Source organism: Diaporthe amygdali (genome assembly GCF_026229845.1).
Source record: "Diaporthe amygdali strain CAA958 chromosome Unknown NODE_2_length_3802984_cov_64_841326, whole genome shotgun sequence".
NCBI classification, from domain to species: domain Eukaryota; kingdom Fungi; phylum Ascomycota; class Sordariomycetes; order Diaporthales; family Diaporthaceae; genus Diaporthe; species Diaporthe amygdali.
Window position 1 is genome coordinate 1,823,325 of NW_026517022.1, and position 16,568 is coordinate 1,839,892.

General features: G+C 54.0%; 6 protein-coding genes across 6 annotated transcripts; 4 read left to right on the forward strand and 2 right to left on the reverse strand.

Moving 5' to 3' along the window:
• Positions 1-201: 201 nt before the first annotated feature.
• Positions 202-1,414, forward strand: J7T55_011890 (utophagy-like protein 3; the record flags this gene model as incomplete). The annotated part of the gene is made up of 3 exons (XM_053136721.1): positions 202-734; positions 811-1,291; positions 1,361-1,414. The coding sequence occupies 3 exons, from the start codon at positions 202-204 to the stop codon at positions 1,412-1,414; spliced, it is 1,068 nt and encodes a 355-aa protein (XP_052999695.1).
• A 535-nt stretch (positions 1,415-1,949) lies between these two features.
• On the forward strand, positions 1,950-6,332 carry J7T55_011891 (uncharacterized protein; the record flags this gene model as incomplete). The annotated part of the gene is made up of 4 exons (XM_053136722.1): positions 1,950-1,981; positions 2,485-2,937; positions 3,279-6,171; positions 6,246-6,332. 4 exons carry the CDS (start codon positions 1,950-1,952, stop codon positions 6,330-6,332), a joined length of 3,465 nt encoding a protein of 1,154 aa, XP_052999696.1.
• A 2,178-nt stretch (positions 6,333-8,510) lies between these two features.
• Positions 8,511-9,636, reverse strand: J7T55_011892 (mating type; the record flags this gene model as incomplete). Its single annotated transcript, XM_053136723.1, has 2 exons — positions 8,511-9,394; positions 9,444-9,636. 2 exons carry the CDS (start codon positions 9,634-9,636, stop codon positions 8,511-8,513), a joined length of 1,077 nt encoding a protein of 358 aa, XP_052999697.1.
• A 564-nt stretch (positions 9,637-10,200) lies between these two features.
• Positions 10,201-11,553, forward strand: J7T55_011893 (mating type; the record flags this gene model as incomplete). Its single annotated transcript, XM_053136724.1, has 4 exons — positions 10,201-10,731; positions 10,792-11,154; positions 11,205-11,264; positions 11,317-11,553. The coding sequence occupies 4 exons, from the start codon at positions 10,201-10,203 to the stop codon at positions 11,551-11,553; spliced, it is 1,191 nt and encodes a 396-aa protein (XP_052999698.1).
• A 594-nt stretch (positions 11,554-12,147) lies between these two features.
• Positions 12,148-12,862, forward strand: J7T55_011894 (mating type; the record flags this gene model as incomplete). Its single annotated transcript, XM_053136726.1, has 2 exons — positions 12,148-12,266; positions 12,319-12,862. 2 exons carry the CDS (start codon positions 12,148-12,150, stop codon positions 12,860-12,862), a joined length of 663 nt encoding a protein of 220 aa, XP_052999699.1.
• A 989-nt stretch (positions 12,863-13,851) lies between these two features.
• On the reverse strand, positions 13,852-16,024 carry J7T55_011895 (DNA-(Apurinic or apyrimidinic site) lyase 2; the record flags this gene model as incomplete). Its single annotated transcript, XM_053136727.1, has 4 exons — positions 13,852-15,499; positions 15,585-15,821; positions 15,927-15,939; positions 15,997-16,024. The coding sequence occupies 4 exons, from the start codon at positions 16,022-16,024 to the stop codon at positions 13,852-13,854; spliced, it is 1,926 nt and encodes a 641-aa protein (XP_052999700.1).
• Between the last annotated feature and the right edge of the window lie 544 nt (positions 16,025-16,568).

The window sequence follows — 16,568 nt, forward strand, 5'->3', positions numbered from 1 at the left end:
TGGGCTTTAGATGACCTGCAACCTACGATCATAAGCCCCTTCATCACCTCTACCTAGAATAACCACCATACCTCTTTAGCGGCGTATCTAAAGTAGGACACTTACTCCTGCACCACACAGCTCCTCTTCATATCCTCATATTCTTGAGCAAAGTTGAAACCATCAGACGAAACCCCCGCGCTGATCGCGCAAATCCCCACCATGAATATCGGCAACCCACTCTACTCCATCGTCAATAAGCTACGGGACACCTACACGCCCGTCAGCAACACCTCGACCTTCCGCAAGACCGGTCAGATAACGCCAGAAGAGTTCCTCGCGGCCGGCGACTACCTCGTCTTCAAGTTTCCAACCTGGTCATGGGCTGACGCAGATCCATCCTCGAAGCGCGTAAGCTACCTGCCCGCTGGGAAGCAGTTTTTGGTGACCCGCAACGTGCCCTGCCACAGGAGGCTGGATGCGGACTTCGCAGGCGACGCTGGGCACGAGGAGGCGCTCGTAAACGATGGCGACGACTTCCGGGGCCAGAAGGGCGGCGATGAGGACGGCTGGCTGAGGACGGGCGGCCTGTCGAGTAGCCAGCCCCTGAAGGTCAGAGAGATCAGGACAGTGGACGATGCAGGCAATGTCGGCGACGGGCAGGTCGTGGAAGATGACGATGACATTCCAGACATGGAGGACGAGGATGACGATGAGGCGATCATCCGGGATGTGGAGGGCGACGGCCTGAACAGGTACGTTTGTGGCACTGAGCTGCGACTGCGCTGACATATCTCCATGACACTCTGGCTGACTGATATCTTTTAACAGTGGCCGCCGAACATACACCCTCTACATCATGTACTCACCCTACTACCGCACACCACGGCTCTACATGTCCGGCTACCTGCCCAACAGCCAACCGCTCCCACCACACCTGATGATGGAGGACATCGTGGGCGACTACAAGGACAAGACAGTTACACTCGAGGACTTCCCCTTCTTTGCCAACAATATCAAAATGGCCTCGGTGCACCCCTGCAAGCACGCCTCAGTCATGAAGACGTTGCTGGACCGTGCGGACGCGGCACTCAAGATCCGGCGCGAAAAGTTGAAGGCCGGCACGGCCTCGGGCTCCGTGGACAAAGGCATGGAGGGCCTCGTCGACGAGATTAACAAGCTCGACGTGAGCGGCGCCGCGTCTGATGCTGCAGAGAGCAAGGGCAGCGGAGATGAGTGGGAGGAGGTCGGGCACGACACAGATGACGAGGTGGCCATCCGGGTTGACCAGTACTTGGTTGTTTTCCTCAAGGTATGTGCTGCTGCGTCAAAAGCAGCCCTGCAGGTGGTGGCCATACATACTGACACTGCCTACCTACAGTTCATCGCGAGTGTGACGCCAGGCATCGAGCACGATTTCACCATGGGTGTCTAGGCACAGGAACATGAGATTTAGTTTTTCTGTCCTTCTTCGGCGTTGGGAGACGGGATCTACGGCTGATTATCAGTAGCGGCCATGAGGTGCTTGAGGTGCAGTTTTACAGGATCGGCGTTGGTACCAAGAATGTATCTGGTCATTGGCAGCACGAGAGTTAGGTCCGGATTGGAATAGCTACCATGGATGTCTTTGTGCTCCAGACATCATCAATACGTGGCTATCATATGAGATGTGTGACCTGGGAGCAGCCCTCTAATGTGTGACATTCGCCGTCTCGTCTCTGAGTTACAGTTTAACCTCTCTACACCCTGTGGAGACGGCTTGGGCGTACATCTTGGGTTGAGCAATACCTCGCACGTTCAATGAGATACTCGTGAGGATAATGCATGACTGTATAGAGGATGGCTCTACAACCAATTTATGCGACAGCAACCACTGTAGAGGTTGGGCCAGTGGGTGGGTGGGTGGAAGGTTATCCTACAGTCAACTTATGCGACGGCGGCAACTACTGCAGAGGTTATACGAGTAGTGGATGGAAGGTTATCCTACAGTCAGTGTCCTACGGTACGTATCCCGATATTCAGGTACCGGTAGCTATAAGGTGCAGGTTAGACATGGCTGGTCAGTCTATTGCTTTGCTGCACCTCATTTCAAGTATTTCTGAATCACAGTGGATATACTTTCGCCGACCCAGCCTATGACCTCATATCCTCTAAGTAATAGCTATTTTCGATCCACGACACTGAGATGTTCATTGCTCGTTGCCATGTTCATCTCGGCTCACTTCTGTGATGCCGTGTAATCTCACCATTCAGGGGGCCGGTCAACCGCGGGCTAACTGTCACTGGGCCCCCGTGCGGACGTTGGAAATTACGTGCCCCCCAAGCCCGGACTTGCAGGAGCGTGTGGGGAAGTCGCGGGCAGAGAGCTTGTAGTGCATCGGCAGGCGGGAGCGGGCAGTGCGGTTAGAGCCCAACGTTAGAGGGAGCATTACACTCCAACCCTGGAATAAGCTACCAAGCTGACGACGTCTCATCGCCTCCATTATGCTTGGCGACACCTCATAGCTTCTTCTGTGTCGCAGGCAACGAGTTTCGATTCCTCTTTTACATCTCTTTCCCAATCTCTACCCTCTCGGGCGACCTACACCTGCCGTTTGCCCCTATTCGAGACGAGGCGACTCACAGCTTCCGGGCCGGCTGCTTGACGGAACTCACCACCACACCACCACACCGGCCACAACTTCGACAACTATCCTCAAGACTCTCACGATACGATTTCGATGGCTGCTATACGCAGCTTAGACCACACGAAGCAAGTTTACTCGATTCCAGGACCCTGGGAGCCACTCTATTGCACGTGGGACTGACCAGGCGCAGGTCGGAGACGGAGCTCGCCATCAACATCAAGAAGGCGACGAACCCGGACGAGACAGCACCCAAACGAAAGCATGTGCGCAGCTGCATCGTATACACATGGGACCACAAGTCCGGCCAGTCCTTCTGGGCCGGCTTGAAAGTGTGCGTCTACCCCCAAGCGTTACTATCTTCCACCGCCGGCAGTGCGAGACATACTACCGGCGGTTCTACATGGTACCTCTTACAAAAGGGAGCACGGATATACGACTACAACGAACGCGCGTCATGCGAAGTGCGCATATAGTAGACAAAGCTCTAGTGGTCCACCGTCTACATCAGAGCTTGATGCGCTGGCTGGAAACATCACGGGACAACCTCACGAGGACGTGGATTCTCCAAGTGGAACATGCGTCGCACGGAAAGAGCAGATGACAAAACTAATGGCGCCTGCGATTCAAAACCGCCTCGCGTGTCCGGGAAGGATCGCTAACATACTTGTGCAGACAGCCCATTCTCGCCGATGAGGTCCAAACCTTCAAAGCCCTGATTATGGTCCACAAGGTTATCCAAGAAGGCCACCCCAACGTAATCAGAGAAGCTTTGGCGAACCGAGGATGGATTGAAAGCCTTAATAGGGGAATGGCCGGAGAGGGCATGCGTGGATACGGCGCGCTGATTAAGGAATACGTCTACTTCCTGCTCGCAAAGCTCTCGTTCCACCAGCAACATCCCGAGTTCAACGGAACTTTCGAGTACGAGGAATACCTCAGCTTGAAGTCTACCAACGACCCAAATGAAGGCTACGAGACCATCACAGACCTCTCGACCCTGCAAGACAAGATAGACCAGTTCCAGAAGCTGATCTTTTCCCATTTCCGCAATGTCGGTAGCAACGAGTGCAGGATATCAGCCCTGGTACCTCTGGTCGCAGAGAGCTATGGTATTTACAAGTTTATCACTAGCATGCTGAGAGCCATGCATTCGATGACCGGTGACGTCGAAGCGTTGGAGCCACTTCGTGGCCGTTACGATGCCCAGCACTACCGCTTGGTCAAATTCTACTATGAATGCTCAAACCTTCGTTATCTCACTAGCTTGATTACGATTCCCAAGTTGCCTCAGGACCCACCGAACCTGCTTGCTGAGGACGAGAATGCGCCAAAGCTGCCTGCAAGACCGAAGCAGGAGATAGAGCGGGCACCAACACCTCCGCGACAGCCCAAGAACGAAGAACCGGATGAGATTTCTGAGTTCTGGAAGAACGAATTGGAGCGTCAAAACCGAGAATACGAGGAGCAACAGCGAGTTCTTGAGGCGCAGCAGCTAGCTCAGCAGCAGGCTCAACAGCAGGCCGCGCTTCAGGCACAGCTTGATTTCGAGGAACAGCAGCGACGACTAGCTGAGCAACAGCGCATGCAGCAAGAAGCTCTGATGGCTCAACAGGCACAGTCGTTTACGCAGGGACGCCTTGCAGAGCTAGAACAAGAAAATCTGAGAGCAAGAGCTCAGTATGAACAGGACCAGCTGATGCTGCAGCAGTACGACCAGCGAGTGAAGGCACTCGAAGGAGAATTACAGCAGTTGCAGAACAACTACGGACAGCAGATGACGAGCAAAGACGACCAGATTCGCGCTCTGCAAGAGCAGGTGAACACGTGGCGCACAAAGTATGAGGCGCTGGCGAAGCTGTATTCGCAGCTGCGGCATGAACATCTTGATCTGCTTCAGAAATTCAAGTCTGTACAGTTGAAGGCGTCATCGGCTCAAGAAGCCATTGACCGACGTGAGAAGCTTGAGCGTGAGATCAAGACCAAGAACCTGGAGTTGGCAGACATGATTCGCGAAAGGGACCGGGCACTACACGAGAAAGACCGACTTACGGGGTCCAACAAGGATGAGCTTGAGAAGTTGAAGCGAGAACTGCGTATGGCACATGACCGTGCGGACAACCTGGAGCGGAGCAAGGGCAACGAGCTCTCGACGATGCTGGCCAAGTACAACCGGGAGATGGCAGACCTCGAAGAGGCGCTGCGCCTCAAGAACCGCGCTCTAGAGGATGCACAGTCACAGGCCAGAAATGGTAGCTCCGATTTAGAGCAGCTCTTGCGCGACAAAGAGGAGGAGCTTGAGGTCTACAAGGCCGGTATGGACCAGGCCCTGGTTGAACTCAACGAGCTCAAGCAGAACCAAGGCGACACAGACCAGGTCCTTGACGGACAGTTGGATGCTCTCATCATGGCCAACCTGGACAAGATCAATGAGATCATCGACTCGGTCCTCCAGTCTGGCGTCGCTCGTGTCGACGACGCCACGTATGAGCTTGATTCTACCATGCAGGCTGGTAATCAGAACGCATCCCCGTCCTTTGTGCTTTCTCAGATCGAGAAGGCGTCCTCGAGCGCCATGGAGTTCGCGACTGCGTTCAACAACTTCATAGCCGATGGTCCTAATGCTGCCTATGCCGATCTGATCAAGGCGATCAACGTGTATGCCAGCTCGATCGCAGATGTGTGCAACAACACAAAGGGTCTCACCCGCCTTGCTACAGACGAGAAAAAGGGCGAGTCGTTAATAAATGGGGCACGGCAGTCTGCATTGACGACAGTCAAATTCTTCCGGGGCCTACAAAGCTTCCGATTGGAAGGCATGGACCCTATCCAGAAAACCGACGTCGTCATCAACAGCAACAATGACGTTCAGATGAACCTTCAGAAGCTGAACAAGCTGGTTGAGACTTTCGCGCCTGGTTTCGGCAAGCTTGCGAATAAGGGTGACCTCGGGGATCTGGTCGAGTCAGAACTGAGCAAGGCTGCCGACGCGATCGCTGCGGCCGCTGCCCGGCTGGCGAAGCTCAAGAACAAGCCTCGTGACGGCTACTCGTCCTATGAGCTCAAGGTGCACGACTCCATCCTGGATGCTGCTCTGGCGATCACAGACGCCATTACGCGCTTGATCAAGGCAGCGACCGCAACCCAGGACGAGATCGTGCAGGCCGGCCGCGGTTCCTCCTCGCGCACGGCATTCTACAAGAAGAACAACCGATGGACGGAGGGTCTCATCTCGGCTGCCAAGGCTGTAGCAACCTCCACCAACCGGTTGATCGAGACGGCGGACGGTGTGCTCTCCGGCCGTAACAGCCCAGAACAGCTGATTGTGGCGTCCAACGACGTGGCAGCTTCAACAGCCCAGCTGGTGGCTGCATCCCGTGTCAAGGCTGGATTCATGAGCAAGTCCCAGGAGAGCTTGGAGCAGGCAAGCAAGGCTGTCGGCGCGGCGTGCCGCAGCCTAGTGCGACAGGTGCAGGCCATGATCAAGGACCGCCAAGGCGAGGAGGAGCAGGTTGACTACGCTCAGCTGGGAGCGCACGAGTTCAAGGTGCGGGAGATGGAGCAGCAGGTAAGCCTTCGCCCAGTCCTTTTGGTTTTAGTGATATGTCAAGCATGGACTTACTGACACGTCTGTCTTCACAGGTCGAAATCCTACAGCTCGAGAATGCTCTGTCATCTGCACGGCACCGGCTGGGCGAGATGCGCAAGATCTCGTACCAGGAGGAATAAAGTGTGGGAAAGGGGAGCTGAAGTACAGGGCAGGGAGGCTTTCTTCAATCCGGAAGTTGGGATCTGCGCACAGGCGAGACAGGCGAGACAGGAAGCTGCTCACCTTCTACCGAGATCTCGCGTCCCCTGTTGGACATATTACCATCGGCGGAGGGCCGTGCTCATAGGTGATTAGGAGAGAAATTAGATTGAATGACTGAGCCATCACATAACATTGCACGCAAATTCATGATCAGTCAGGTCTTAATGTCCAACCCTCCGGAACGCACCCTGAAGTCCGTCGCAGCAGTAGCTCAGCCATGCCTTCAGCTCCTGCAGACCGGGTCCCACTCGGGCATCCCCCTGAAAATTCCAGTAATGAGGGCGACGTGTGAGGCGTCGAAGGCACGCGGGACTCATTCCGGACGCAAGAAGCTAGCTGCCACAGTGGCGCCCGCTAACAAGGGGGCGAGGGCAAAGCGGGAACCGAAGTACGGCAGCTAATGCTCAAAGGGTCCTTGCATGCAGGCTTGCTCTCCAACCCGCGTCGTCCGTCGGTCACGGGATGACAGCTACGGTCAGGTCTCTGCTGGCCCCCTGACCTGGTCCATGGGCACTTCCTTTCCCCCTTCTACCACCGCAGTGATATAGGTCCCCTTGGGCCAGCTTGCCAGGACGAGCCGGCGTGACAAAGCCGGCACTCCTGGGCGTCCTCGTTCGTCTTTGTTGAACCGGCCCAGCTGGCATGGTGCCAAGATGTGCTGTGGCATCGCCGGGAGGGGAGGGGGGCTGCTTATGGATTGAATGATTCGAAGTTCACTCACCGAAGCTACTGTCCTGCCATTGCTGTCTGCATTACTGTAATTGAGAGATGCAGTTTCGGAGAGGTGCAGGGTGTGGGCGTAGAAGATCGCCATGTCAAACTCCCTCGTCTGATGTCCTCATTGGCTGGATCTGGGCTGTCAAATATTCAGGCCCCTGGGTTGCAGCTGACAGACAGTATCCAGGGGCGGCAGGGCAGGGCCACCCCGCACATCGGCTCAGTGAACTCACTGATTGAGGGGCAGACTGAGGGTCAGCCTCAGGCATCCAATTTAAATCGAGGGGCTGGTGTTTTTGCAAAGTGCGAAAGCTGTGGCCCAAGACGTTTGTCTGAGCAGCAGCTTTCGCACACTTTAGTAGCTCTGGTATCCGTGGCAACGGCCTGCAGTTATGTGAACATGTGTGTGCAAGGACGAGCGTGGCCCCTCGTCCAGGAACACAAGGATTTTAGGTTTGTGGGGGATGTCGATCCGGCTGGTGGGCTAGCGTTGCACCGGTCCCACGCCTCCCGCAGTTTGCGGCTCTGTTTTGGGGGCCCCCAAAGGCTAATTCTCGGCCCCAAGATCGACGTGCATGCATGACGGCGGGTCTTTCTTGGCGGCCGCCGCTCGACTACACTCCATCCTTTGTCCCCGTAGATGTGACTTCTCATGCGCTGGACTTTGTAGCTTGGCTCTTACAGGGACTGCTCACGAGGGGCGAGATTGAAGAGGGAGGCCAAGAGAAGGGTGGCGGCGCCACACAGGCAAGGCGGAAGCGCTCATTTCAAAACTGTGAGTCAATTGAATTCCTTTTGGTTCATGCTGTGAACTGTGATCTGGTGTTCCAGCTGTGACTCCAGTGCTATGTACCTAACTACGAGGTTTCAATTCCATGATTCCATTCCATTTTTTTGTGTAGAGAAGAGCCTTCAATCAATCCACGAGGTCCGAATGTTCCACGTTCTGGCGACATTTTGCCACCCTGACCGACCACTGTCCAGATCCCCCACTTCATCTTGAGAAAGCCAATATCTCTTTTTTTTATTCTGTGCTGTTGTTGATTTTCCAGATCGTTGTCCAGTTGAGTGTATGGCATCCAAATGTGCCACGTCCTTGGGGGGTGCAGTCTGCCACCTCAAACGACCACTGTCCAGCTCCTCCACTGGTTCATGATCATGTCGATGTCATTTTTTTCTGTGTTTTTCTGTTTTGCTTCAAGTAGGTTGCCCGATTGTGTGAATGGCATTCGAATGTTCCACGTCCTGGTGACTGTTTGCCACTCTGAACGACCACTGTTCAGATGTGCCATTGCCGAGGCCCGGTATGGTCGGATGAAGGCGACCTCCTCCATCTTCCACTTTCGATCCCCGACCAATCTTCGAGAAGTGCCCGGGCCTCACTGGAGCTCCCAGGTAGGGAATCCATCATCAAAGTAGCTGTTGATAGGATAGACAGGTGTGTCGTCTTGTAAAGGCTCTGACAACTGACCAGTATGATCATCTTGGGTAATTTGACCACTGAAGTCATCCCACTGAGGAGGGATTCCAATCTCGAAATTCTGCGGGGCGTCCATCATGGAACTCATGTCGAGGGCGCCGTTGCCGAGGAGAGCAAGGTGCGCTGTGCTGTCGTCAAATTCAAAGCCGTCCTCTGTGATGGTGCCGGTGCCGGGATTGGTGAGTAAATCAGCATCGAAAACATCGGGGCGTTCAGCATCAATGATGTTGACTCCTGCCGCAAGGAAGCTGTCCGCGGGCGCAAGTTGACTCAGGAATGTGAAAGTCGTGATAGGGTCATAGTCAGTTGTACCGACGAAGTTCTGGTTGGCTCTGCCAGGCACCGCGACTCCTCCAGGGAAAGTCGACACGGCCATGTAGTGATTCTGACTCTTTACCAAGCTGTCCAGGAGCTGCACAGGATTATTGACAGGAAGACCGCGCCTGAGCACTCCGAACAGAAGTTCAACATCAGTGAGCTGACGAGCCGCTGGAATTGAAGGCACATGGTGCTGACGCAGCGTGACAATGCCGTCCTGGTCTCTGACCAGGACCATGTGATAGGTATTGAGCCAGCGATCAGGTGTGACCACGCGAGTCTCTCGCATGGCAGCAGCTGCGTACTGCACCAGGTTTGTGAAACCTCCACTGAAGTCGCGAATGTGAGTCCACACTTTCGCGATCAAGCTCCATGCTGTCTTGTGGTGCTCTTTCTCCCACATGGCTCGAATGTAAGCACTTCGCTGCGCCTGAGGAATGCTTGCGAAAATGAGCGACATCACGACTGATCAAATGTTAGTGAAGTGAAGAGCTGTTGGGACAAGGTTACTGACCGCGGTAGATGATGTAAGCGTTCACGCTCTTCTTCTTCACCCAGTCGTAGCGCGGGACCCGAGTCTTGACAACACCGGCCGCGGTCGTGGAGTCCTTGTTACCCAGTCTGCCATCTTTGACCTTGTGCTGCTTGTCAAGAACGGCTTGGACTTTGGCTTGTCCGCCAAGGATCTCTTTCGCCTCAGAAAACATGGCGAACGTATCGTTGACCAAATTGAGTGGGTGAGTGTCGTCGAAATTGAGGTTGGGATTGGGATTGGGATTGGGACTGTGGTTGAGATTGAAATTGAAATGGATGGTTGGTGGTAAGCAGCTCCAAGTAGAGCTGGGAAGGTGGTTGGAAAGGTTCTGTGTTGTTGGTTAGAAAGTTTCGAGGGAGATGAAAAGATAGGTTTAAATATTAAAACGGTAGAAGGCAAGTTAAACAAAGCAAGAATCGGCCACGATGGTCCGGCCAATCAGAATATTTCCCCCGATGGCCAATTGAAAGATCAGATGAGCGTGAGCATATTGTTCAACACGCCCTCATCCATTGTCCAGTCCAAACTTGCCCACACTTGCCATTCACATACCAGCTACATCCACACCCACAACAAACACCCCACCACATTCACCTGTCACCACCCTTCTTCACTTTCTACTACCCACAAAACTCTACCTACAAATCACAAACCACAGTCAACAAACCACAGTCCACAATCCACAGTCCACAATCCACCACAGTTTTCCGCCCTCAAACGGCACCACTCAGCCAAGATGGACGTCGAGAACCACAAGTACGTCTATCTCGCTGACAATGTCACCGTGGACGCCAGCAAGGAGGCTGGCCAGAGCTATCTCAAGGAAATCCGCGTGAGAATGGCTGGAAACAAGTACGTCGCCCATGTCCTTCGACAGGGAGGATCTCAGGATCCACGCATCAAGAGGGTCGCCCGATTGCTGGAGCAGCTCAATGGACAGGAGCAGGCAATGTGCGACTTTTGCGTCGAGGTTTTCGACACTTGCGCAAGAAACCCAGTCCGATACGTAGGTTTTGACCCCCACCTTGACAACCTGATGAAGAAGTTGCGCCGCGCCGCCGACTATGCCGACGAGTTCGGAAAGAGAATCCTCCTCTGGGTGGAGCACCTTCGCATCACAGGCTCTGTCCTTAGCGACACTGCCAGTCGCTCCCTTGAGAGCAGCTTGCCTATCCAGCGAGACATGACCTTGGGCATCGTGTGGTCTGCGGCCATGGCCTGTCCTGCGAAGATTCGACCTCCTGGTCCAGGCAGTCTTCCCTATCATGTAAGAACACCGATCTCAAATAGTCATACCGCTAGCTCCCGTATATTGACTTTCTTCTAGCCTCAGGGTGCTCCCAATCCGGAAGAGAAGGCGTTCCGTCCTTACGTTGATGGCAAACCTGTCCCTTTGCTGGAACAAAACTACTACAGCGGTGACCTTCGACCGGTCAATTGGAGATTTGACCCCGACGTCCGGGCACCAAGTCCCTACTGCAAGTTTTTCCGCTTCAATGGCCCATACTTCCGCCCAAACAAACCTCTGCACCCACGAAACTTGAACACATTCTTCATGCCTGAGTCTGCGGTCAACATCTGGCACTACTACATGAGAAGATACAATCAAGTCGAGAACAACTTCAAGGCTACAGGCCGTCTGCCCACCCGAAACGAGGAGGAAGAGGCGGAGCATCAAGTCCAACAGAAGGTCTGTCAATCTTAAAAGCCATTTCATCTTCATACTGACTTGTTCATCAGTTGTACGGAGTCCATTTGGCGGCTTCTTCTGGTGAGAATTATGATATATTCTCCATCGTGGTAAGCACGAGGCCTTTCAATTTACCATGTGATCTTAACTAACTTTTTCTAGAACAAGGTGGACCACTACGAGACCATTGAGAAATCAACCGAAGCCTACGTCTTTGTCAAGCCAGGAACTCAGGAGCGACAAGTCAATTTTGGTGATGGAACAGGAAGATTCAAGCCAGAGGATCTCAACCGCGCAATGAAGATATGCGAGACCGGCGAGCGACACTCTGTCCCCACGGTTGACCACGGCAAGTGGCTGGAGATGGACAGGAAGATCGAGCATCTGGAAGCACCTTGAGGTCAGAACGCCAGACAGAAGTGCACTGGCGGGATCAAACGTCCGAATTTGCCTTGAAGGGTTTTTTTTTTTTGGAACGAGGTGACCAGCAAGATTGGGCATTTGGACATGTCTTGAGTAGCAGGCATTGTATCGAGGCGCTCAGCAGGATTGAGTAGTTGGACGCGTCTGATAGAAATACTTCTGATTGAGGCAGCTGGGGATATTGATTATCCAAACTGGTCTTAATGCCTGCTAGCACGAGATGAAGAGGCGAGAGTCTGAATCCAAGCTTGATCATCATTTGAATTGAATGGGCACACCAATGTGAATGGCAATTGTGCTCCTCTTTTTAATACGAAAGCGGCACTCTGTGACTTGGGCCTTCAAAGTCAGAGTCTGTCAACCTACTAATATCCTACACGTACATCCTGTCACGAACCCACGCGTCCCCTTTTCCGCTCGTCCACCTTTCCACTCGTCCGCCTTCCCACTCACTCACCCTCCCAAACCTCCCACGCGTCTACCCTTCTTTTCAGACGACCACTTCCCATTCCCGCAATCCTGCTGCGTTCCTCCTATCAATCTACACAGAAACCAACGCCAGCATTCAGTATGGCTTCTTTGAAACCCAAGGCCTCTCTCGTCAGAGACCCCTTGGGCAGAAACACGCTCTTCCTGGACGAATCCATCGGCCAAGATCATTTCGTATCGCGCGTTGGACCAACCTACCAGTAAGTCACACGCGACAGCTCAAATTGCCAGGGCTGACCAACTTCCTTGCAGGCGTACGGTTGTGGACGGAGGTCCCTGCACTATCTTTTTCGACAGCGTCGTGCGATCTTTTTTGATCGCTCCTGCCGTTCTCAAGCCAACTTTTGTCAACAATCCTGGTCGCTGGCAGCACATAGTCGACCTCGAGGAGAACTTGCCAGAGAATGCCACTAATGAAGCAGTCGGAGACGAGTCCGGACAGAATGGAGGCAAGGTCGTCGAGGGTGAAGATGAGGACGACAAGGGAGGCGACGCTCTGATCACAGAGGGAATGAATCTTGACGAGGAAGCTCCGAATACAGCTGGCAGCTCTCAAAGCACTGAGAAGATCCCTCGCCCACCCAACTCGTGGATTATTTTCCGAAAGCAGAAGTCAAAAGAGCTACGTGAGGCGAATCCCAACATGTCCGCCGGTGAAGTCTCCACGGAGGCGGCTCGCCAGTGGAAAGCCATGTCAGACGAGGACAAGGGCATCTACCAGGCAATGGCCCAGGAAGCAGCGGAGCAGCACAAAATCCAATACCCTAATTACCGCTACCAACCTGCAAGAAAGTAGGCTTTCGCCGCCAGACTTTCCACACAATGAAGCGTCCGTGTCTCAACCAATGGGGTTGGCCTTCAATCAAGCAAACGACACGGGAGATATCGATCCAGAAAGCAACACTGACATCTTCCGTCGTCTTTCCCTCATGCGAATACTCATTACTGCGCGCCACAGCAGGGCGCTAAAGCACTAGAAAACACAAGAGAAAAGAAACAAAAAAAAAATGATTGGCGTTCTGTAAACGGCACGAGACCACAACGACTAGGCCTGCGCACATGGACGCGCAGCAGCACCCCGTCTTCACTCGGAAAAGGATCAGGAAGGTCGAAGGAATCACCTGGTGATATCGGCTCGCAGTACGGTTTGTGCCTTGCTCTTAGGTGAGCGAGCGCACGTCTTGGGGTGCCATTGCTCTTAGATGAGGGAGGCATCATCTTCAACTGAGGAAACCCGAAACAGCAGACACACCGACAACCATGACCACCGTCTCTTAGTACGGCCGAAGAACATTTATTGGACAGGAGGGGGAGCAAGGGAGGATCTCATAATGCATGGAAATTTGGAGTACGGCACCGGTGATGGCGCTGGAAAGGAGTCAGCCATGGACACGGACGAGAGCTCATCACCCTCCCTCATCATCACTCAAAAGTTTGGCATGCCTCGTTGGTAGGGCATGCAGTTTTCATGGATTCGGATTTGATTTTAATGACATTGGAAGGGGGTAACAAAGCTCTGGTAATGGGTGGATTTCGGAGTACGACACCGGTGAGGGCGTTGGAAAGGAGTTCATCATGGAGGACAGGCGACACAACCCCCATCACTCAAAAGTTTGGCATGCCCCGTCAGTAGGGCGTGCTTTCACATGGATCCAGGCTTAATCCTCACAGGCTCGACTACATAGCCGTCATGGACCAGATATTGCGAGAAGAAAAATAAAAGGCCTTATGCCACCAAAACATCCTCGCGTGCAATGTGAACCTCGTGGATCTGATTTGTGTGCCCTAAGCTACATGAGACTGCTGCGATGATGCGCTCCCCTCCTTCGAGTCCGCGCTGCGTGCCCAGATGAAGGTGGCACAACGCCACTGGGTATTCTTCTCCTTCTGCCCGGACGGCCCCAGCGGCCGCGAGCACATGTAGAACGTGCGGCCGCAGTTGATCCCGGCCTTCTTCACCACGTAGCTGATGCAGGGCTCGCCGTGCTCGCACTTCGGAGCGACCTTCTTCTTACCGAGCAGCTTCGACCACGATTCTTTGGACTCGACAGGGTCAAATACCCTGCCGCTATCTTCCACGCCACCATTCGCGAATCTGCCTGTCTCCTCGTCAAGGTCGACCGTACCGTCAGTCTGTGGTATGGCACTTGGAGCCATCTCCCCATTCTCCTCTTCGTGCTCATCTTGCTCCTCCGCGAGAGCCTTTGGCGCCGGCGTCTTGGGTTTGAAGAAGCCCATCAAGCTACTCTGTGCGGGACCAGCTTTGCCGGTATCTTTGGCCGCTCCTGTCTTTGCCTTCTTCTGAGGCCGGCTTGAGGTGCTCTGTGCGCTGCGCTTGGGAAGAGCAGCCGGGGACGTGGTCTTGATCGGGGAATTGAGGCTTGCTGTTGAAGAGGCTGCGCGCTTCAAGGGTGTTGTAACAGGGGAAGGCGATGGTGGTACGTTGGATGTCTGTGTGCTAGGGAGCTCCTCAGCTTCGACGATGGATTCGTCACTGGTAGCAACGGTCGAAACTTGCTTCACTATCGGTGGCGCCGGCTTCTTGGTGAACATATCCTTGATACTGCGGCGGCGGTCGAACTCGTTCATCAGCTTCGCAGACTGCGGTAGCAGGTCCTTTGTGTCCCAGTCCCTGAGCCGCTTGCCCTCCTTGTACATGCCTTCGGGATTCATGATGTCCGCGAGGTGGACATCCTGACCTTCGTGCCTGACGCAGTCCGCCATGGTCGCGTAGACAGGACAGTGGTCGGATCCCATCAAACCCTCCTGAATGTTGGCTTCTTCAAACCAATCTTTCATGCCGGCAGTACAAAGAATGTAATCGATTCGGCTCCCAAAGTTGCCAGGTCGGGCATTCTTCTTGGTCTCCCAGCAGGTGAACATACCTTGTCGGTCAGGGTGGAAGCCTCGGGTGATATCCCACATCACTGGCTCCTCTCGTCCCTCATCCCTCTCTCCGATGACTTGACCATCGAAGATGAGCTGGTTGAAGAAGCGTCGTGACGGCATGGAAAGGAAATCCTCCAATGTCATGCCTTCCTTACGTAGATGCTCTGCGCAGCCAGCGGTGTCAATGTCAGTACGTATGATATTGAGATCCCCTGCGAGGACCACTTGCTTGCCCATCGCAACAAGGTTCCGTATTCTTGCATCAAGAGCACTCATGAAGCCCATTCGGAAATCGGTCCTGGTGTCGTCTCGAGTGGCAGGCACGTAGACGCCGATGAGGACAAAGGCAGGGAATTCAAGAATAACACAGCGGCCCTCGGAGTCGAGCATAACCTCGTCGATAGGTCCAATGAGTTGATCCTCACGTGGGTAGCCGCCGATTCGTTGATCTGCCGGAAGGTCTCGGAACTTGGTTGTCGACTTGGGTGGGCAGAGCACTCCTATAAGGCCCTCCTCGGCTCGGATGGGACAACACTTGGAGTTTCTCGTGTATATTGCAACGCCCGAGTACCCTAGACAAAGTTCAGCATGGATATTCAGTAGGTTACTGGAAGGAGCCCCAGAGAGACTTGCCTTTCTTATCTTTGGGCAAGCTGAAGAAGACGTCCCAGCCGGACACCAGCACCATGTCATCCGTCAGATCTTTCCGTTGGATCTTGGCCTCCTGCATGATGACAATGTCCGCCTCCAGAATGTCGAACATTGCCTGTGGAATGTCAGTCTTGAGCACGTCGAGAGTGACCGAGCACGGAGAGCTTGCCTGGAAAGATCGCTTCTGGTTCCATGGCGCATACCCGAACGGGTTTCTAAAGAAACAAAAATAAGCGCACGACCGTTAACTCTGAGCCCTCGTGACACAATATGTGAAACAGAGAGCAGGCGGCATGCTGAACACTTCGGTCACAACATACCTGATGCCGTTCACTAAGATACCAGTCAGTTACGGGCCCAACACCAAGACAGCGAAACGTGGGAGCTCACCGTTCCAAGTAGTCATACGCAGCCCCATTCTTGCTGCTGTCACCTTCTCATGTGCAACAGAAGCTCCAGCTTGCCCGTCTCAGTCTCCTGTCGTCTCGCTGTGCGAGTGCTTGCGACTGCCGGAATTCGCGGACATTCCCAATAAGTGGAGAGGAAGGGGCAGCAGGGACAAGCTTTCCCACTCGAGAGGGCATCAATCTTTTGAACACAAGAGAATGAAATGAGATAACTTGAATGCTCAATCCGCCGGCCTGGTTCCAATTCTTGACCTCAAAAACCCCCAGTGCATTTCAATTCGCGGGCCCAGCTACCCGAGTCGCGTTCGCCACTTACAGAAGGAGAGGCGTCTCAGGCCCTCTGGATCGCGAACCCCACACGCGGTCACGCTAGAGCCCAGAGCTTGGCCAGGTGCGAGAGCGGATCCGCTGACTAAGCGACGTCGTTCTCCCAATCGTCAGTGGTCTGATTCAAACCTCAATCCCGAATTGCATCCTCTCTCCGGCAATACCCACCACCACCGCCGACGAAACAATCGAGCCCTCTCCACTCACGCACACGCCCATCGACCCCGA